The 23,955-nt window shown below is 34.1% G+C and overlaps 1 protein-coding gene across 1 annotated transcript in view; it reads right to left on the bottom strand.

The window, feature by feature from the left end:
- Nucleotides 1-23,955, bottom strand: part of LOC145672785 (uncharacterized) — an 877,411-nt gene that overhangs the window by 456,973 nt on the left and 396,483 nt on the right. Inside the window, exon 2 of the mRNA XM_081741944.1 lies at nt 15,044-15,170. Coding sequence (XP_081598070.1) covers nt 15,044-15,170 — 127 coding nt within the window. The remainder of the gene's footprint in view (nt 1-15,043; nt 15,171-23,955) is intronic.

The raw sequence follows: 23,955 nt of genomic DNA, 5'->3' as shown, positions 1-23,955 counted from the left end.
TTATAAACATTTTACGAATACATAGAATACAAAGAGAGAATTTAGAAAGGAAGACATAAGGAGAAATCTTGAGTTATACACAGAAACAAAAGCATGCATAAAGACAGATGACAAAACCTAAGAAAGAAACTTGAGTTAGACACAAAAACAGAAAAAAATAACAATAAAAGTTACAATCACAGATAGAAACATAGGATAACTGGACAATGAAAATAGGCGATAAGAAATAGCTTGGGTTAGGTTAAAGAACAGAATAAAATAGCATTCATGCATGTTAAGAAATACCAGTAGTAAATTGGTTAGGGATTCAGCCAAGTAATAGTAGTAGTAGTAGTAGTAATAGTAGTAGTTAATATGGGATAAAGGTATCTAATAATAGGATTGATAACAGACATAAAATAGCAAATAAGGGGCAAAAAGCTTTTCAAATAGATTAAGACTAGTTCAGGATAAGAACATTCCAAAAAAATCAAGTATGAGGATCATATTGGCTAATTAACAAATAACAAAGCCTAGAAACTTTACTTAGTTGCATTTATAAGAAAAAAGCAAGCAAAAAAAGCACAAAGAATATATTGGGTAGCAAGCGCAACTAAAAAGTAATAAGTTGCATTAAGAAGAATAAAACGTACAATCAAGGACACTATTATCAAAACCTTAAATTAATTCAAAATAAATTATTCAGGTCATCTAGGTTAGATCATACCAAAAGCATCAAATACGAATCAAAGAATTCAACATGAGATCACTAAGGAAAACAAGCAAAAAAATTACCAAGAACTACGAATGACGAGAGACTAATAATACCAAGCACAAAAATAAGTTAGAGCATCTTGAAAACCAATGTAAAGGCATACTACTAACAAAAAAAAAGAGAATCAGGAAAAGTTAACTGAAAATGTAGATAAAAATTATTTAGAAGGCCAAGTGTCAAAATTAGGGTAGATTAAATTGTAGTAGCTTAAGGTTCAATAAAGTTGTGAAACTCAACTTCTGTGAAACTCTTCATTCTATAGAAAGAAATACATACATAAAAGTGAAAACAAATAGCGGATACGTAAAGAGAGAAACATACAGATACTCAAAACAAGAAGAGAGAGAGACTCAAAACAAGTAGAAAAGGAAGATAACATACAAACTACAGCTATATATATGTGTAAAGAGAGAGAGAGAGAGAGAGAGAGACTCAAAACAAGTAGAAAAGGAAGACAACAAACTACAGATATATGTAAAGAGGGAGGGAGAGAGAAAAGAGGGAGGAGAGAGAGAGATAGAGAGATTCAAAGCAAGCAGAAAGGAGGCCAACATACAAACTACAGATATATGTAAAGAGGGAGGGAGAGGAGAGATAGATACTCAAGCAATCAGATACAAAGTAAAATACATACAGAAAGTAAAAGCAATCAGAAAGGAAGCCAACATACAAACTACAGATATATGTAAAGAGGGAGAGAGAGAAAAGAGGCAGGAGAGAGATATACAGATACTCAAGCAATCAGATACACAGTAACAGAAAGTAAAAGCAAGCAGGAAGGAAGACATACAAACTACAGATATATGTAAAGAGGGAGAAAGAGAAAAAAAGGAAGAGAGGGAGAGAGATAGATACTCAAGCAAGCAGATACTCAAATACGTAGAATTACATAGAGAAAGTACAAACAGGCAAAAAGGGGGCAAATTTTGTTTAGGCATGCAAGCAAAGCTGTGCACTGAGACAACTACAGATACTCAAAAGAAGTAGAGCGATAGTCAATAGACATGCATACAGAGAGTAAAACAAGTAGAGAGGCAGGAGAGAGATATACAGATACCCAACCAATCAGATACATAGTAAAATACATACAGAAAGTAAAAGCAAGCAGAAAGGAAGCCAACATACAAACTACAGATATATGTAAAGAGGGAGAGAGAGAAAAGAGGCAGGAGAGAGATATACAGATACTCAAGAAATCAGATACACAGTAACAGAAAGTAAAAACAAGCAGAGAGGGAGTAATTTTGCTTAGGCATGCAAGTAAAAGGTGTGCATTACAAAAGGAAGAAAGTAGGTCATTCGACGTATGTTAAGTCGATTACATTAGGAAAGCCTAGATCTTAGAAAATGTAAATTATTTTATATTTATTACCGTCAAGCAGTATTGGATACCAACCAATGACTAACAAATCAAAGTGGAAATTCGTTAAATTAAGTTTTCGTTCAGAGTTGGAAGTGAGAAAAATAAGTGTTGTATAGCAGCGTCAAGTGATGTTTCAGTTGAGGATCAATTACTATGAAAAGCAAACCGGGAATAATATAAATTAAATTTAGTTCGCGTTTGGAAATAAAATCAGGAACAATAGTGGATAACAGAAAATGAAGATTTATAGGCATGAAATCATATAAGGAAAATATTTATCACCATGTGCGACAATGAAGGAGAATTATATTACTCAACAAGTAAAGATAAGCTGATTAGGTTATGTTAAATTAGAAAAATAAGTTAAAAATCAGTTAAACATACACTACTAATTTAAACAAAAGGAAAAATAAACTATCTAAAAGCCTAGTTGAAAGGACAGCAATTACGTACATCAAATCAGGACATAAGTTAGGTAAAGTTTAGTTAGAAGTCAAAAAATAGTAATGTCAAAGTAAGACAAAGGCTACATGCAATGCCAAGAGGAAAAATTCAAATTCATAGAAAACAATAGTTGGATACCATGTCGTACCAGCCATATGCTTATTCTGACATATTCAATAATTAGTGTAAGTCACCGTCACCTCTTTACGTTTATCGATATTACAAAAATATTTCCCTTGTTATGCTTCTTCATTTGTGTCTTAATTTTATGTGTCCTTATCATCAAATTCTCATTTGGTTGCTATACTAAAACAAGAATCCAACATTTCGTAACATTTCCTTATATTCAAACTAATTTATTTTCTCCATACTCACATTTCGTAAAATTCGTTGCAACACAAACTGAATCATTGATACAACTGCTATACCATTCTATGTACTATACGAACATGGATATCATTTGTTAACTCCCTCCCCATAGTGTTTTCGCCCCTAAATCTAGTATTCTTTCTTTATACTAAGAATACCTATTGCAATTAGGCTGGTTACCATTACAAACCAAAAGCAGTCAAAATAAGTATAAAGCGCGTCATACTTTTAACTCGCTATATAGTGAAAAAAATCTTTAAAAAGATTCATAGTACTGATAGCATCCTACTTTTTAATCATGAACAACCAGTCACAGAAACTTCTGAAAAAAAGCCAAGCAAACGTTTGACTGGTGCTAATTAGAAATTTCTCGGCCGTAAGTCAATAAAGTGTGTTATTCATAAACAATTTCTTAAGATTTTTAGCAATCAATAAAAGCTTCATGGGCGCCCGAAAATAAAATAATATGTACTACCATGCTAAAAGAGGATAAGGTAAACCAATAAAAGAAGACCAATAAATAATATCTAGATGCAGTCAGCAAAAAGAGCAAAGCTCGTGAAAAATATATTTGTTATTCTCCATACCCACATTTTACAATATGTATGGTGCATTAAATAATATACGTTTCCTCTCGCGGCGCTAGGTCAATAGTTAAATTAAAAATAAAAATCTCTTCGTTTTGATCTCTACATCCATTTGTCCCGCACCATACACCTATATTCTCCACACCCACATTTGAAAGATTTGTCTTATATCCAGTAATCACCATGTATCTCCCCCTAGAAGAACGCATAAATCTGACAATTACTAAATTAGATCTTGCTATCTTTAATTTGGGATTCCTACATTTTTAAAATCAATCCTTATTTCATGTTCAATACATCTCTTTATCAAAGAAATGAATTACTTTCCAATATACAGGCCCCCGTCAAAATATCGCTAGCCCGTATTTCCATCTCATATGTGTAAAAACTCTGTTAATTCCCTGCTCTATTACTTAATAATTCAGTTCAATGCAAACTATCGCGGGTCTCTGAGGAATTACCAAACCTCTTACGTGCAGTGGGATAGGGAAGGAGGGCAGAGGGGCCGGCTGCCTCCCCAAAGAGGTCCGACAGCGTACTTTGGTACTTTGACGATTGTAATTTTTTATATATTTTTATGTTTATATATATTTTTTGTTTGTAATGTTACTATATGTAACTATAACAGTACTTGGGCCCCCCAAAACACACACATCCTGGCTACGCTACTGCTTACGTATACCGCAAACAAATAATAGCTCCCGAAATGCAATATTGAATTAATTTCCATTGCAAGCAAGTGTCCATTTTTTCTTCTCGTGAATTTTTTCCCTCCTTAGCATTGCCTAAAGGAATATATACGTACACTACTTGCACACAATAATTTAATTGATTTTTACTTTATAAAATCCGTCTCTTCTTCTCCGTCCTCCTGCCTTTGATACAGTCATAAGTGTAAATACTTTTCAAGTCAAACTTCCTATGTTTCTTTCATAATATAGCAACGTAGCTATAATGGTATTAATACTTGTTCTAATTAGTTCAGCTTAGTTACTATACAGAATAGAAAACTTTTATCCATTCGTTCTCCTCCCGATCTTCCAAAGAAAAATGTACAGAAATTCAGTTTTAGTTAGCTTGACTAATCTATCATCGTCTCAAAAGAAATACATTTATTATTCAGGATTTAATGAAGGACGGTGTAATATCCAAATAACACAATATTCTTCTTGGCAAACAAGTAAGATAATCCTACAATTCCTACTCCTGTTATACATTACCTTTACTCTCCATACAAAAAAACAAAGAAGGAACCCCCCTCTCAACAAAAATTTCTAACAAATTGCTTTAGTTGATATTATTCAAATTTTCATCCCAACCTCAATATCTCTTCTAAATCATGTAGCCAAGCTATACAAAATGTTCCGCATCTAAATAATTTAGTCAGTAATAATAGAAAACAATATTATTTTTTAGAAAACCCGAAATTATGACATTAAAACTATCTTTTGTGTATGTAATGCAGCGTTGTGCTGATACAGTACGTAGCCTAAAATACATTTTCACGGCATATTACTTTAAAAATATATATATATATATATATATATATATATATATATATATATATATATATATATATATATATATATATATTTCACATCCTACCAAATCATATTAAAATGGAAAATAATACTACAGATATTAGCAATAAGTTTCTGACTTCCTGTTTTCTCTCTTTGTCTCATTCATTGTAAACAAGTAGGCGGATTATCATTTTGAGGCCCCCCCCCCAATCTTACGTATAATTCCAGTGCGTAAATTTTCTTTGTTGTTTCATAGGCTTATCAAAACTATACTATAATATTTTAATGTGCTCCGAGATTACAATAATTACATTCATTATTAACAGTTCAGTGCCTGTATATAGTGTAACACGCAAATGCCAAATACAATCACCTCCATCGCAAACAAAAGTATCGCTAGTAAAAAGGACTTAGCTATAGTAATACCACAAGCGGAAAAAAATACCATCTGTCTAAAACCTATAATACTTGATTAGTTAATATTAAAAATATCTGGGGTGTCCCTGGAGTCTTGGAGTCCGGAGCCTGGTTCTGTTCCTAATTGTAGGATCACATTTTTTAAGCATATCATTTTTGATTGATTTTCAAATGACACGAAATAATGTCTACTACGCTTTTCTCTTTCCAATTATTCTTCTCATATAAAGCAGGCCACAATTCAATTTCTCTATTACGCTTAACGATTTTCTACACCGCTACAACAATCAGCATTTACTACAGATGACACGAGTAAAATATACTATGTGTATCCGTTATAATAGTGTTCTTACAGTGTGATTCTCCAAAAAAAAAAAAAAAAAAAGTATCTGACACAGTTCCACAGTTCCAAATTACTCTATCTGAATTACATTCTATAGCATGTTCTCGCTTTCAACAATATAAGTAAGGGCAAGAAATGTACAAACATAAATAAACACCTTCCCCTCAGATTTTGAAAATTCAATTACAAATATAAGAAATCTAAACTTTTCACTTCTGTTTCCTCTCGTAAATCGTATATTGTTGCTAAAAAAGTGGCATTACTCCTGTCTCCAATTAGTTTCAAGAGTAAGCACTAAAAAATTTTAGACCTATGTATAACAAGCTAAAGTTTCCAGCAGTGGCGGCTTTTGAGGGAACAATTCTAAAAAGCTGGTGTTTCTTTAAGTAACACAACATCAGCTAAATACTATGTGCTATGGTCCTCATATATAAATACAATACAGGCCCAGGTCTCATATAGCTTAGCTGCTAAACGTTAAGATAAACTAAAATTAAATCAAATAACACTTATTGTGCACAAACATAGCAGCATTCCCAACAATAGTTCAAATCTCAAGATATGTAATATAAGTTTGTAAATATAGGTCCACGTTTCATATAGGCCTATCTTACGTATTGCACAACTCTTAACGCCCGTCTATTTGATGTCAAAAATTAATTCTTACTGATACAAATAACTGCTATGCTAAATATATTTTCCAACATTATTTCTATTGTAGTTCTCAGTCTAAGCAGTCACAAATTCCAATCCCGAAAATCAACCAAAACTATAAAAAATATTTCAGTCTTCTTGTATTTACACTACGCAAATGTTGGGATGGTCCCAGGTCAGTTCCATAATCATTTCTTCCCTCCTCAAATACTATATTCAACAATCCGCCTTTCTCCATATACATAAAGACTGTATCTAAATCGTAGTATATTTAAGTCAATGTGGAATCTTAATTCTGCAATATCCTAACATTGAAACTTAACTAAATTAATAAAAATAATAATTACTTACCTTACTGGTCCAAACTTCAGTCGTGGAATACAAGTATTTACAAACAGCAGAAACACAACTTCACACGCACACATAAACAGAAATAATCTTCTGACTTCCACAATCCAATCTTATATAAGGAAACGTAAAGAAAAAAAATCCTATACCGTTCTTCAAAGAAACAAAGGGAGTATACAACTTGTTCCAGTCTCAACTTCAAAACATCAATTTAACACAACCCCCTGCCTTTCTTGACAAACAAGGCATGGCAAGTTAATAATGCAATACAAAAAATAAAAAAAATGAAAGTCCCACTAAAAAGAAAAAAGTGGGCGCGCAAAAGGTAAAAAATCCTGTTCTTCCTTAAAGTGAGCAAGAATAAAACATGCTTCCAACTAAAAAAGCTGAGAAAAAAATAGGGACAACAAACAATACTTAAAATATAACTTTTCTCCTTCTTTTCGTCCCTTAGTGATCCAAAGGTTTACAATAGGGTCCAACAGCTACCTTAATTCCCGCCAGTCATTTTTCCGAAAGTGATTCACAATGCGTTATTTCGTTTCCAAGGTAACTTGAGATGAGTTATTATCCAACTTTTTTTTATTCCCACCTCTTCTCTCTCTCTTTCTTCTTTGAGAGGACGTTTCCCAAAACAAAAGGGACGAGTAAAATTTCTTTATGACTCATATGCGTACAAAAAAAACCGTAAAAAGAGGCAATGTGTAACCTTAGTTTATCAAAGAAGTCATATTTCTTCAGTGGAAGGGTCTCATATCAGTAAAAAATGCAGCGTCCCTAAGCTGCCTTTTCTCACAGTACACAAAAAACAGGAATCCTGAATGTTGGAATTCCCGTTAAACTTTACTTAAAAATATATTGCCTACCCATAATACCTAAGATAATATCCACTTTCTCCAGATGAGCAAAATAACTTCAAATTGCTATGTCCATTCAAACTAAAAAATAACACATTACGAGATTTACGTCAAACGGTACTCTCAATTATTTCTTCAAGGACTCGGTAAAAAGGAAAAGAAATTCTTTGCATTTTCTAAAATGTTTCTCAAACAATGCAAGTGTTTTCCATTCTCCAATCAAAACTCTAGTGAGTCTTAAAATAAAAATAAAAATGTGTGTTCCTATCGCGCCTCATTGTCAAACAATCAAATTCTTCAAAATTCTTTCGCAGCTACACGGTTCCAAATCATAAAACAAGAATTTATTTTCATCAAATACATGTCACATATGTTCCAATACTTGGAATTTAATCTGTGTACTCCCTCTCTCTCACGGACTTGTCAAAACAAGCAGAAATAAGCTTTCTATTCTTCAGCGGTCAAGTAGACCTGATGCTACCTGACTTTATGAAGCTACATTAAGTTCTAAGAACACCGTTCCCCCCTCTAAAGGTCTCCCTATATCCGCACAAGTGTCAATCAATAACATGGTTCCATTATTTTCCAAGGTTGTCGGCATACCCTTTATCCTCTCGTCCACACACAAAAAAGTGTTCCCATTCACGATTTCATGTAATTCAAAAAAATGCCGAAAGAGGGCCTGTCATCCTCAACCTTTTTACTCTCCGACGGCAAAAATCTTTGGATTCGGTAAGTTTTACGTAACATAAAATGAAAACATCTAGTTTTAAAAAGCAAATCTTTCCTTCTTTTAAAAATAGATGGTAGTACTGTTCCTTTTAGCCTTTTATATAATATATTTCGGTCAAATAAAGAATAATTACGGAATATTTTACTTCTCAGTTTATTATATAATATTAAAATCCATAGAAAAATTCAGTGATTAAATAAAATGTCAAATGTACTCAAACAAAAATAAGTAAATAAAGTAAGCATAGGTATAAGATCCAACATCAGAAATAAATTTGCAACAGACATAGTGTAAGCCATTGCGAGCACGTGCATTTTATCCGAAAAAAAAAAAACCTCCGCGATCGCGAATCCGGTTCCGATATCACCGTTCTTCGTAAAGAATCGGAGCAGTTCGTTCAATGTGATTCTCCAAAGGATGTGGTGACGTCATCGGTAAGTAAATATTATATTTATTTATTTATACATGTATTATAGTATATAATACCCCGGTCAATAAAATAGTTAAAGGGTTAACAAAAATTAATATTAATCGCGATTCAGGTAAATTTGCATACATTAGCATGCTATGAATAATTAAAAATTTATGCTCCAATTAAAATGATATCAAAATGCCACGCCCACTTAAAATGCTCTAGTTTTCATGCATATCATTAAAAATGATCTAGTTTTACCTAATTAATATGCAAAAATATTAAAATGACCTAGTTTTACCTAATTAATATGCAAAAATATCCTTATATTTCGGGTTAACCCTTTCGTTTAGTACCAAAATATGGCCATACGGGCCAGTAAATATGGCTTAATTAATCCTTAATTAGGAAAAAGTTCATTAAAAAGGAGATATATTCCCTCTATTCCTACTGAACTTTCCCGCAGTCATCAATTGAACTTACTTTGGAGTATAATTTGAAACTGTCAGCAAAAAGAACTTGAGAATATTTTAATACACAGATGAATATCATTAACAACAATAAGAAACAAAAGGGACCTAGATTAGATCCTTGAGGGACTCCCGATAGAGTATTGAACTTGAAAATTAGCGGGAATTTAAAACATCGTCTAGGATTATTCAACTGCAACTCTCTCCAGCCCTCTGTGAAAAGAATTTTTTTAATTTTGGAATTTAGTATTTGTATCGTTATTTATATATATTATGCTATTACTATGTTGATGTGTATAAAGTTCAAAATAAACAAGAATAACATTCGATTTAAATAATTCAAAACCATGTTTTCATTAACTTTTATGTTTTTACTATAAAAGCCATTCACTTTAAAACATTGACATAATACTAGGCCCTAACTTATTTTATCTTACATTATGATATGAAATTCCATATTTAAATCTAGAATTACAGAATAAACTCTGGTTGTTTCTCATAACACACTGAAAGGGGGGGAGCCTTGGAATTCTCGCCCCGGGAGCTTACAACCCACGCGATGGCCTTGGATAAGTATATCATGAGTTTACTACAAGCTTTCAAGAATATATAAATAATTGCTTCAATTATTTTTGTCACTTAAAAATCTAGGAGGTCTGGGCTGCCCCAGGTCCGGGCTAGATTCGGCACTGGATGTTAAGGAAAAACAGTTCGGTTTAAGTTATTCTTTAATTATGTATATTCGTCTGTACCTTTGCTCGGTATTTATTGGTAACTTCTCATTGAAAGTGTTTCTACATCAAGAGATGTAACTGCAGAAGAATTTTTGTGAGATGTACAGTGGATATTTTACAAAATTTAAAGTAGTAACAGTGATGATAAACGAATAATATCACATGAGGCTAATACAAGTGAACATATTTGAAGAAACAGTTCAACTTATACACAATTTTAATATAATTAGGACATAGTGAATATTTCCTTGAATAGAACCCACTTTTCCTAGGTTCAATAAGGATAGCAGCAGGACGATAGATGTCGTAATTATGTTAGAACAAGAACTTTCAACTGAACATTTTTTTAACCTGCTTTTGTAAGTTTAACGACGTCCTCATTGTGTAGTATCAGAAACTATATGCTTTTTTTTTTCTTTTTATTCATAAATACCCTGAAACGTTGATTTTTCTTGTCGGTAGAACTATATAAGGCATCGCGATTTTTTTTTTTATTATTATTGTAAATCAGCATTTGGCTTTCCTCTCTCTTTCTATATTAGTTTAACTTCTCGCAGAACGCTGCATGGATTTTGCAAATCTGAATTTGTCGTTGGTCAGACGAGGAATGATCCACTGCAAACACAAAGGATGCCTGTGGCATCCAATTAGAGGCCTAGGACAGACGCGACCTCTCACTTAGTAGGGACTATTCCTTTGTGAACGAGAACGGAGAAGTAGTGCTGGAATTAATACACTTGTAATTCAAGTAGAGAACTCGTATTATATTTCATGTACGGGCGAGAACCATATTTTAAGTCTTCAAACATTTCCCGATCCAAAAAGCGGTATACATTTCTCCATGCACTACTTCCTGTTTTATGTGATATACATACGAGGTCATATATATATATATATATATATATATATATATATATATATATATATATATATATATATATATATATATATATATATAAGTGTATGTGTGTGTGTGTGTATGATGCATACCTCCAGTTTGATAAACATTTATGCCCAGTTGAGTTTATTCTTAAACCCAGTTGTTTCATGGTTGGATGATTCATATGCGAATACAATATTTATAAATGTTCTTAATTTAATTTTGTCACTAAGATCTGTTCATACTTTCTCCTTCAAGTCTGCTGAAATTAAAACTATTTTTAAAAAATTTAAATAGAAATGCTTATGGTCAGTGTTGCTTTTGAAGGAAGTCACAGAGGTTTAAAAGATTAATTTATCACTAGAATCTAAGGGAAGGAAGTTAACTACGAACATGTTAATTCTATAGCTAGGAATATATCTCTGTAGGTATGTAAAGTTTCCTCCCCTTAGTTTTCTACCAATAAAATTTAAGATTTGTATGGATGTGAACTTCCTCAAGTGCCACCGTTGTTTAGGGTCAATTGTTATTTTCTTTTATTTAATTATATAGAGCATCTAAACCGCATGTACCTTGGACTTGCATCTTAGTAGGAAATCTCAACTTAATTAGCTACTAGTGGGAAACGAGCCTGAACCTCACACAGCAAAAGGGGTTACATGTTTTATGTATTACAACACACCAAATGATCACTAAAATCTACCAAGCGGGCGTATACTACTAGTAAATTTTCTTGGTTCACAATCGGGAAGTCCCGTGTTCGAATCCGGTCGCCGCATATCCAGATTGAAGTTTTTGAGAGTTTCGTCAGTTTCACGATGCAAATGCTGAGAAAGTACGTTTAAATATAGAGTCTGGCTGATTGCCATCCACTTTTCTTTCTATTGTTGTAATTGTCGTAGGTTGTTAATAACTCAGGGTTAACTATTGTCCTTAAAGGTTAGATCCGGAAATTAGATAAATAAAGGTAAATCTGTATGGGTATTGTCCGCTCTTCCATTCAGTGCCTATCCTTCCTGTTCTTTTTTTTTTTCAAAACACATTCTTTTCTAATGGATACATTCTTATCCTTTTAACATTTTCCATTTTCACAAACTATACCTCAGTTAACTATTCTGTGGTGAAAAGAAACTTTCTCAATAGCTATATTTGTATATGACATGGTGGTGGAATGTACTTTGGAGGATAAGGAAACAACAAACCTGAATGTAAAATATTAATTATGGTTGGGATTTCTCCTTTCTAAAATTATTTTTTTTTATCTTTTATTTTCAAAGATGTCATCTTACTATTACTGCCTTTCTGGATTGCTTATATACCGTACATTACTTGAGAACATTGGCGGATGGCGAAACACAGAGATAATTTCCTATATAGACAATGGTTAACAATACCGAGTACGTTTTCTAGCGGTACGGAACGGTATGCAGTATCGACACCTTTATTCTTAAATGTAAAGAAAATGCTATTCTTGTAGCATTTTTTAATCTAATTTAATTTGACTAATTTGGGACAACATTATATTGTATCCATTTAAAAGGTAATATCATCTCACGATTTTGTTCACTTGCTCGGATTTTGGTGCTTGCCTTTGCAACCAGTAAAGCTCAGCTTAAACATACATGTAAGAGAAGAAATTCGTGGATTTCAGTATCTTCAGAGAAATAAAGTCTTGAACATATCATTTCCTCTAAATCAGTGGTTCCTAGCCGATGTGTAAGCTAGCTTTTAGAGCTTAAAAACTATAAATAGCTTAATAATTAAATTGTAGACATCAATTTTGAGACAGATTGTACCAATCAGCGCCTCCAGCATTAGCAATAATGCTCAATACCAAATAGATTCAGTACTTGATAGAAACTTACACTTGATAGAAGTGAGTCGTCATTGAATAAGGGTTGAGAACCACTGCTCTAAATCTCACTTTGGCAATGTCTTCCAGCGAATGTAAAAATGAATCTCTCCAATGAACCTTAAAATAATTTCATGTAAGTTAGGTTATTTCTGATCGTACGGACAAATTCTGCACTGATGTTTATCAGGACAGAAGGACTTCCTCTCACATAATTTAACGCTAATACACATGTGGAATCATATCTGCTCCGTTATTGTCATTCTGAGGTTGATATCAAAAGAAAGAAACAATCTGTTAATAGTTGGTACTTTTTCTTCCATTAATAAAAGCACCCAGATGTAGATGGCTAAAAAGGTTCAACGAAAACAGCAGCAGTGCATTTTTTTCAAGTAACCTAGCGTTTCACGGATAGTTAACAATCTTAGTAATCGTTAATATCTCATGTATTGCAAACATACAATATTTGTATATATAAGTCAGTTCTTAGCACACAATAATTTGTCACTGGAAGAATCACAATGACACAGATAAGCAGTCATTTGCAACCAAAGATTCACACTTTGAAATTCAGGAAGTCAGAATAATTGTGATTTGTATAATTCTATTCTCTGGATTACTCTGTTATAGTAACACTTGCTTAATAACAGCTGTGGTGTAGTCTGGAAGGCGTCAATCCAGCGACTGCGTGGGCCGTTTCGAAGTGAGTGCCGAGGGTGGGAATTATATTTTCGTTCTACCCTCGTTGCAATATAGCTTAGGGTTACAAACAGCCTCTGTAAAATGAGTACTTGGCAACATCCCTGACTTCACCAACTCGTACAATACCAAACTCTTATATGTGTGGAATCACACATCTCAGGGCCCTATATGGCCTGTTCCAGGTGAAGGTGCCCTACACCTTTATATGCCTTCTCCAACTTCAGTAGTTAGAGATCCAGGTTATAGCAATTTCTTTTTTCTATCTCAAATTCTTCCAAGATTATGCTGTGTAATTCTCCAACTTTTTCTGATCTTGCTATTCGCAACAAGCAAGTAAGTTATTTTGTTATTATTTACCGATTGTGTTGTACCGAATTAATTCATTTAACATTTTTATTTTGTTTCGTTCTCATAACCCAATATTGTGGCTTTTTTTCAATGTTATTTTGAACCTTATCGTTTTCGTAATTTATGAACTACTTTTTATCTCGTCATCTTTCATCTACATTCTTCTCTTATCTAAACGGCAGGGTGCACGGTGATTCAGTGATAGAGCGATTGATGGTAGGAGTTCCTGTGGATCCTAGACCATGAGAGCTTGATGTGTACAAAATTGTGTCCGTGAGTTTTCTCGAGTTTTTCCTGCTTCCTCACACATTCTCATTCCATGAATCGTTTCACATCTTCATTCATCATCTGTCTCCTTTAGCCGCATTTAAAAGGATTTATCTCGGAACGTAAAAGTGAATAAGTCTATTTTATAAATCTCTACAATTGGGTCATGAATATAGAAACTTCGAGGGTAATTAAATATGTCCATGCTCTTCAGTGGCACTCGAATTCATTCAGATTTCGTCTCACAACCAGCAGCACAACGTTTCAGGCCACTCAGTTATGGTCACCCGCGCTAATAGACCAGAATGAAGAGTTTCATTGTTATATTTACAATATCATTCATACTCATAGAAGAAATAATGTTTTAAATTCTTAAATTTTATCTAGGGGATCGTGCATAAATGTCATAACAATCTTGTAATTGAATTAAACGTGTAAGAGAAACGTAACTACACTGAGAAAAAAATTGTAGGTGGCGTACTTAAAAAGATAGGTTATATGCGTAATTCCTGTAGTTTTTGGACTTAACGTACAGCAGACGTATAACTGAAAACGCGTGTTTTATAATACTTTCTGTATAAGTGTTCCATCTATACGTACTTTCTGTATGAAACAATGTAGGCGGTCAAGAGCTCACATACAAATGGACGTATATAACATATAACTGACGAAGGTAACATAAGTATATGCATGTGATATACGAAAAACTGTTAGATATCAGACATCCTGCAACGGCATGATGTAACATCTAAGGGCAGTGCCTATGTAGCATACGGATAACGTATGCTCCGTTCTGATTTCTATAGTAAGCAAGAGGATACCGTATATTTATACAATATACCGCTGTCCGGAGAACGGATTTTTCTCTGTGTAATCAGAAAAAATAAAAGTATAAAGTCGTCACTATCATAGACTTAAGTAATATTATGATTTAATGACATAAATGAATTATATTTAATTAATAAGAAGAATAAAATCCTTCTTACTTGCATGCTTTGTCGACTTCTTCTTTGGAGCTGGGAATTCCATGCATGTCGGGAATTTGCTTTATACATGCCTGGATGCGCTCATCTCGATTTCTGCAGTCGTCTTTCCCACTCTGCACAAGGCTCACTGTAATAATAATAATAATAATAATAATAATAATAATAATAATAATAATAATAATAATAATAATAATAATAATAATAATAATAATAATGCATTCCAATGTCATACAGAAATTGAATTAAATATATCATCTATACAAAATACAGCTAACATTTCAAGAAAAAAATAATTAGGGACTACAATTAATGGTTCACGAGTAACTGTCTTTACTAGAGTATCTTGCAAGTCACTTTTTTTTTTAGCTTCTCTAATTTACCGTTTAAAAATGATAGCTTCAGGCAATTAAATTTATATATACAAAAGTGGAAATCTTCCAGCGTAACTTTAAAGCATCTGAAACAATTTCAACGAAATCTCATTTTTTTTGTGACACAAAATTAAAATTTTTAAAAAAGCTTTGCGGTTAGACGCTCCTAGGACCTCTAGAGAGGCAGAAACCATTTTCGCGCCAAAAAGTGATATATTTAGACTGAGTGGTATGCAACCAAACTTGCATCGGGGAGATAGTTGTTACATAATTGTAAGGGACAGTTGAAAGCTTTGTTGCATCACGAGATAACAGCTAAACAGTATGAAATGAACTTTTGCAACATTGTTAGGTTTTCATCATCTTACTTTGATTTAAAAAGCGTATCCTAAGGGCGACTAGGAGTTCAAGATTTGTATCATACTGGAGAATTTATTGCTTCCTATTATTACATTTCTGTTGAAACGCGCATCCTAAGGAAGAACGGTTTTCAAATATTTTCCGTCATGTTATTCTCCCCGTGTTAAAATCGATTATTTCAGCTAGTAAGTAAGTAATAAGAGATAGCTAAAGAAACCTGGAAATTATACATTGCAAATTTCACATTACATGAAAATAGCTCAAAAGCATATTATTGAAAAGAAAACTAAATTAGCATTTCAGGCATTTCATTAGACTTTACCTCTAGACAGTGCCATATTTACGATTTGTTTCAGGGGGGGTTGCTAACTTTATTACTGGAAATGTTAAAATTCTGCAAGATATTTCATTTACTTTAATATAGTAAATAAAATTTCTGAGGAGCTTAAGCCCGGAAGCCCCCCTTAAATACACCACTGCCTCTAGAGATCTCAACTTCTGCTTATCCATCTATTGTATCTAAGTCACTATTAATTCAATATAATCTCCGATAAATTCTATTATTCATGGAATCTAATTTCAATCTAATCACAACATCAAAACAATCGCCTAACCATAAATACAGTACTATTTTCTTTCTGGACAACAAGTTCTGATATTATTAAAGTACACGTATAACCCACTTCAAATACTTCCTCGACACTGAATTTTGTAACCAGGTAGCAAAAATACGACAACCACGGCCAGAGCTTACATTTTATTAAGTAACAGGAACAAGTTTGAACACTCTCTGTCAGCAGTCGCAAAGTAGCGGTGTTACATCCGGTGCAGTAAGTTGGCAAATTGTGAACTAAAATTGCGAAAATCAGCCACAAAAACCCACTGATCGTTATAAATTCTTATATGTATAAAGAGCATTGTCTAGAACAGTGTTTTGCAAACTATGATCCACGGGCCAGAAAGTTTTATTAGCCTCGCGAGTGATTCCGAATCCGACAAATATAACTTCTTCTCTGAGAATTAGTGCAGCCCGGTTAGAATCAGATCATGAAAAACTCTAGAAATGCATTTAGAGTTTTATTAATGAAATTCTCCTTTATGATCTTGCAATCATAAATTGGACTTAGTATTACAAGAATTTTGTAAAATGTACCATTGTTTGAAATAAATAAAACTTTCTCACGTAAGGTTTCTTCTTTTTCCTTTCACCCCTTCCTAAAAAAAAAGTTTCCGCATCAATGGTCTAAGACAAACACAATTCAACGACAATTCTCCGTAAGGGTAGGGAGTCTTTCAATGACATCGAGAGAAGAGGGAAGCCACAATCAACAGAGGTTCGACGCAGAAGTCACAAGTTCTTTTTTAACGCAAAGGACTCGTTTTCACTGCGAACTTGTTGAAGAATTCCAGACCATCAACGGGAGCTTTCATCTAGAGATCATGAAATGAATTCACAGTTAACTAGCTCTCGCAATTGGAGTCTTCTCCGCGATAGTGACCCGTTATGAATTGTAACTAACTGTCAGTCAGTTCTTGCTCATGTGAAAGAAAAAAGTCAGTGTCATCGACTATCCACTGTGCACGTTAAATATGAATAAAGCACATTTATATTTGATGTTAAAAGTTACGTCGTAACTTTCAAAGAAAATTTCTTTCAAACTATACAATGTAATTTATTGTTTTCTGATATAATGTCTTACATTCAAAAGGAACAAAATTTCAAATTGCTCTACTGTTTTGAACTTCCTCCTTTCATAACGTTATTAACAAGAAATCCTCAGAGTAGATCGCGTAAACTGGGCCGAAATGACGTTTAAGAAAATAATTGTTTTTTTCCTTCGAATATCATATACAACTCTGTATATAGTATTTAAATGCATCAATACATAGGATTATAATATAACGCCTGAAATAATAACGAAGAAAGTTCCAATGAATTTCAACCCAACATATTTACTGTAAATGATTGTATGTATGGAAATAGGGACCAGATTGTATGTATGCTTCGCCTTACGGAGATATATTTGTTCAGATAATGGAACAGAAGCAGCAACTTAAGTTATTTTGAGTTCTTCGGGAGTTGTATGGTGCGCCTTTGCATTCTTCACTTGTTACATTATAGGGGACATATTCTATAGTAGCCTTGTCAAAAATTACTGAGTGTAACGCAACGCAAAAAATACAAAAACTAATTACATTATCCCAAACTAAATCGCAGATTTTGCGTTGCGTTGACGGAAATCGTAAGGAATTGGGCCCAATATTTGACATAACTTAAAGCCTTAAGATATATATATATATATATATATATATATATATAGTGGCGCATTTAAGAAGGAGGTTCCGGACTTAAGCCACCCGAAACTTTATTTACTATTTTCAAGTAAATGAAATATCTTGCAGAATTTTCACATTTTCAGAAACCAAGTTATCGCGAATTTTTAAATAAAAATTCATTTTATCAATTATATGCAAATTCTTATTCCTTATCATTAATTAATCTAAAACACACCTGTTGCAGTAATTTTATGGCAACAGTGTTGCCAGGGGCCGCGTTTCTATCAAAAAACACCCATTTTACGGACTTGCATTAAATGGCATTTTTATATGGCAACACTGTATCAACCTTGTCATATTTTTGCACCAATGGATAAATGCTCATGCAAACTGTACATATACACAGGAATTTATCCGCAGGAAATCAGTTTTCTGCAAGTGAATATTGATTTTCTTCATTTTGCACATTTTTTATTTTACACTTACGGTAATTTCTTTCGTTAAGACACAAAAACGTTACATTTCCAGCATTGATCATGGTCTCTAAAATATCTACGTAAAACATGCTTACATTTGTTTCAAGTCTCAGGTCTTTATCGTTCTTAGAACAAAAGATATACGCAATCAAAATTTGGTTTGCGCAACTTTACGAACACACTGTATTTCATGCTTCATTTATACATTCACTTTTGTATCGTTTCGTATGGAGTAAGAAAGTGTTTCTCCTGAAGTGGGCTCTCTCGAATGTTGCTGAGCTTAAATGCGAATGCAGTTTCTTCTCTCCCCTCACAAATTGCGGCATTGTAAGGAAAGGAATGGCGTTACGGGTGATCTTATCTGTGTCTAACTTCACATTATCTGCTAAGAGCAAAACACCTTTGTAATTCAAAAGAGATGGCACAATACGTTTCTCTTTCTGGTGAACACTGCTCATCTGCTTCCTGTTGATGTGGAAAGTATTAAGAGACACCAACCTTAATGTGTCATTGGGACGCTTTACCAGTTTTCTCATATCTTTTCAAAACGAAGTCAGAATCGATTGTTCTTGCAAGCAAACGAGATCTTTTTGCTCGACTAATTGTATAAGATAAGATTTCGAAACATAAAACTGACTCATGAAGTAAAACACAGCTCCATTAAAGAGGATTAGGGCTGCTAATTCGCAAAAAAAAAAAAAAAAAAAAGTATTTGTACTGTACAATCCATGGTTTTCTAAGAGATGCCACACTTCCTTTGACACGAAAGGCCTTGATATTTGTTTTCCTGAAAAGAATCACCAAAACAGAGTGCTTGATTATTTTAAAATATCTATCTTATTGATTACTGCATTTGTTTTGAACAACGTTGTTGTAGTATTTATATTGTGCTATTAATTGCAACGACAATAGGGAGGGGGAACATGAATGATCTTCTGCATTACTTTACGTAGTTGTCAGAATGTAAGAGCAGTAAATCAGTAGTGTCATTTTAACTTTTGCTAGGGGAGGAACAAAGATTATCCACCGACATAAGAGTTTCACGCTTTGTTAGTATATTAGTTTACAATTTATTAAAAAGCATGTATTTCTGAAGCTTAGGAGACAATTGATCTGTGCCCTTCCCAAATGACGCTCCTCAAGTAATGATCAGTATATATTTATGGGCGCAATCCGTAACGGCTTCCATTAACGCATGGAAAATGTGGGACTTAGTTTTCGATTATCGGCAAAGCAGGATTATAATTACATTTTCCATTTCTTTCTTTGCGTGTTAGCTGTACACAGAATTTTACGAAGACTTGTGCGAAATGACCCTTATAGTAAATTTCTTGTTTTGTTTGACGTTCTGAAAGGTGTGTCAGAAAAGTCCGGTGAATGGTCTCAGAAAATAAAGTAAATAAGTTACAAACAAAATACCTATACTTGTCTTCAAAGTAATCACTATTAGCTACAACACACGTCTGACATCTGTTGTAATGCTATTGGAAACTGTTTACAAAATCTCTTGTGGGATCGCTCGAAGAACCATGATCACATGTTGTTGGATATCCGTAACGTATGCGAGGGATAACCCTTTTAGAGCTAACTTAAAGCGGAGAAACAAAAAAGAAGCCTGTCGGCGCCAAATCTGGAGAATAAGAAGATATTAAAGAACAATCACCTTGTGTTGAGTGAGAAACTTGAGAATCCGCATCGCAGTGTGCAGGCGGACGTTGTCCTGGAGGAAATTCCACTGACCACTCCGGTACAGTTCTGGCCGAACCCGCAGGGTGCGTTGCAGCAGCCGTTTCAAAATTCCCTTGTAAACTTCTACGTTGACAATTTGACCCCGGGGTAGAAATTCATAATGTATCAAGCACTTGTTAAAAAAGGTGTTCAACATCGTCTTAATCTTGGAGTTTGTTAGCCGCCCTTTTTGGGGCAGAAGTGGACATGACGACATACACCATGCCATTAACTGTTGCTTGGTATACGGATCATATTGGTAGCACCAGGTCTCATCTCTTGTAACGATGGTTTCCAAACACTGTGGATTCCAGTCAGACATGTCGATGAAATCTCCAGACGTTTCTATCCGAATTTGCTTCTGCACATCTGTCAGCGTGTGAGGAAAACCGGACACAAATCTTCCTCTTTTAAATATTTGTTTACAATAGTGCTTACATTGGTTTTGGTTATCTTCAATTTTCTACTGTCATTCTTAAAAACAACCGCCGATCATCCCCAAGCATACGTCGTACTCATTCGATGTTGTCTTGGATTGTGCTTTGCAACCTACTGTCTTCCTTGGGTACTGGCTCCTAGGATATTTCCTAAAGAAACAGTTGATAACAACCTGGTTCAGAGCTCGTGTTTTGTTCAAGTGCAAATTAGGAATAATAAAATAAAAATAAGTGATATAACATAGGTAGCTTCAGCGGTTCGGAAATTTAGGTTTCACTGTATTTACTTTTGTACACACACCTGCGTATATACGGCTGGCAAGCTGATGACTCCGTAAGTACTCGTACCCATACAAATAAAAAGGAGAAAATTACCTTGAACGAATTCCTACTTATTGGATAGAGGCACACATATATATGTAGTAAAAGAAAGGATACTGATAACACACAAATTTTCACTTGATACAGCATGAATGCTTGAGCGAACGACACTGCACACACACACTTCAGAAATATAAAACACTTAATATCACAAGAGAAAGAGAATATATATAAAACCAATCAAGTTCTATCATTTTTCTCTGAAAATATAGGTGAAAGTATTTTACAATTACTTATCGTCTTTTCAGATGCAGAATAATACCCCGTTCAATACTACATAGATAGTGATTTGTAGTATTGAACCACCTTCAAAGCTTGAATCGTCCCCAACAAAAATTTCTGGTACGCGCCTGGTACACTGCCAACGCTTTCTTTCCTACGTAATGCCTTCCCCATTTTTCTTTCCTTATTGTTTTTCCCATTGACTTTTTAAGCTTGTACGAGAAGTGATCAGAAAGTAAGGTTACGATATTTCTGGACTTTCGACTGTAATAGACGAATGGGAGTGTGCTGTGATTTTAATATATGGAGTTGGCAACTGTGCAGAGTTTCAGCCACCTTCCACCTACGGCGCTAGTTGTAGGTAAACACGAATAGTGACTCGTTTGGAAAACTGGTCTCACAAAGAAATCTGCAAAACATGTAACCGCGGCTCAAATATTATTCAGCTGCAACCGGTAGAAGTTTACCGAAAGACTATGATATCTCGACAACATGTTCCAGAATGGAGTCGAATTTTTGCGGCTGGTAGAGAAAACGTCACTGACGAGGAACGCAGTGGCCGACCACCACGCTGTTGAAGCAGTTTCGCTGTGACATCATCGACCACCCTCCCTACAGTCCGGACCTCGCTCCAAGCGACTTTCACCTGTTCCCGTACTTAAATGAGCGTCTAGGAGGCCGTCGCTTCGCTTCAGACGAGGAGGTGAAACACGTCGTGACGACGTAGCTAAACACGCAAGGACAGGATTTTTACCAGGAAGGAATCTCCAAACTCATTCCACGATGAGGCAAGTGACTCAACCGATATAGAGACTACATCGAAAAATAACCTAACGTATGTATTAATCTGTTGGCTGTATTAGTTGTATGATATAATATATACACGTTTCACTGTAGGCTTTGTAACCTTACTTTCTGATCACTCCTCGTACAATCATGCTTCTACGTCACACATCTGCCAGTTGGAAATAGGGTAGCCAACTGACAGGTATTTTACAGGCTGTTTAATTTTTTAAAATTATCTGGCTCAACTATATTTTCAAGGTTTACATTACAATAATTCTTCATCTGATTCGAGGTTTATGAGCGGATAGCAGTATTTTTTGGCAACTCTATTGGAAATGACTGCTGTTTCCACTGGAAGCAGGTAGAAAAAAAAGGTCAACAATGGTTTGAAGAGAAGTAAGAATATCGAAAGAGGAAGAAATGATCACTTCTAGTTTATTCTTTCGAGCCATGTAGGGAATAAGCTAAAACATTTATTTTATACAACAAAACTTTTTAGTATTAGCCATGTTAATTTATTCATTATACTTAAGTACATCCAGTGTATTTTACATTGAACAAGTGAGTTTTGAGTTCTAATACTAAACTACTCCCTTTAGTTTCGATATTCACTACGAAATGCATGCACACAAATGGTGTAGAAATTTATGTTTGCCAGACCTATAAAATGAATCATATCCCATGTTCTGAATAACGTTAAATCATGATTATAAAATTAAAATGACAAACGTGATATCAGATGAGTAATGGGAATAATTAATAGTATAATTAGGTGCTCCAAAGGTAATTACTGTTTTTATAGTAGATTATTGAGGTTACGTAACAGCACCAATAAACTATCAAATTTCAAATGCTTTCTCAAGAAACATAAATGATTCAGCTACTTAACTTATTCCTTCTTTTTCTTTTCAACTAAAAGTAAGTCGTATATCGTACTTTACCACAACAAATTACATGGAACTTCCATGAATTTTGAAATGAATATGTAGTATTCATATCAGTTATTCCATAAGTCTGATTGACTCTTTATCTCAGTAAAAATTAACATCTTGTAAAACCCGAAACTCATTTTCCGTTAATTTCAAAGGTCAATATTTTGAGTTAATCAAATTAAATCACAAGCGTCATCAGAGAACGTAGACAGTGTGACGTAGAAGCAACTCAAAACCGACAAAAAATTCTGTGATGGTGGATCAGGAGTTCATCTCTGGTGCGAAGGGACCTTGATTCGATTCTAGGTCATGTTTACGTCGTTCTAGGTTTACGTCGCATTGTTATGTTCTATAGGCTTAAAGAAATGGATTATTAATGTTATTGAATTATTATTGTATAATTTGGTGGATTCAGAATGTGGAAGAAAACTAGAGAACCTCGAGAAAATCCATAAACAAGATGTTTTCACCACAAAATCATATGATCTGAAATCGAACCAAGGACCCCTTATAGAAATTTTAATCACATGTGCTAAAAGGGCTTGCGCTAATCACTAGGTTACAGCGTTGCAAATTTATTAAACATACACTGAGAAAAACCTGTTATCTGAAAAGCGGAAAATTATACAAATATACTGAATCCATAAGTTTTCTACGGAAATCTGTACAGAGCATATGTTATCTATATGCTACATACGTACGCCTTTTTTCCCGATTAGATGTTACATCATGCCCCTGCAAGATGTCTGACATATAACAATCTTCCGTATGTTACATACATCAGCTATATACTTTATTGAGCTGAGCGAAGCGAAGCTCTTATACTCGGGTTAGCCGTTTGGTTGTCCGCGAACTCCTCCTAGACCGTTTGGCCGATCTCAACCAAACTTAGCACGCTGATAGAGTATGTCGTGCTGAGTGACAACATAGGTCGAAATCAAA

Source organism: Thermobia domestica, chromosome 16 (genome assembly GCF_964235325.1).
Source record: "Thermobia domestica chromosome 16, izTheDome1.hap1.1, whole genome shotgun sequence".
Classification (NCBI taxonomy): domain Eukaryota; kingdom Metazoa; phylum Arthropoda; class Insecta; order Zygentoma; family Lepismatidae; genus Thermobia; species Thermobia domestica.
Note: the sequence above shows the minus strand (reverse complement) of the source record. Positions and strands in the feature narration are given on the sequence as shown.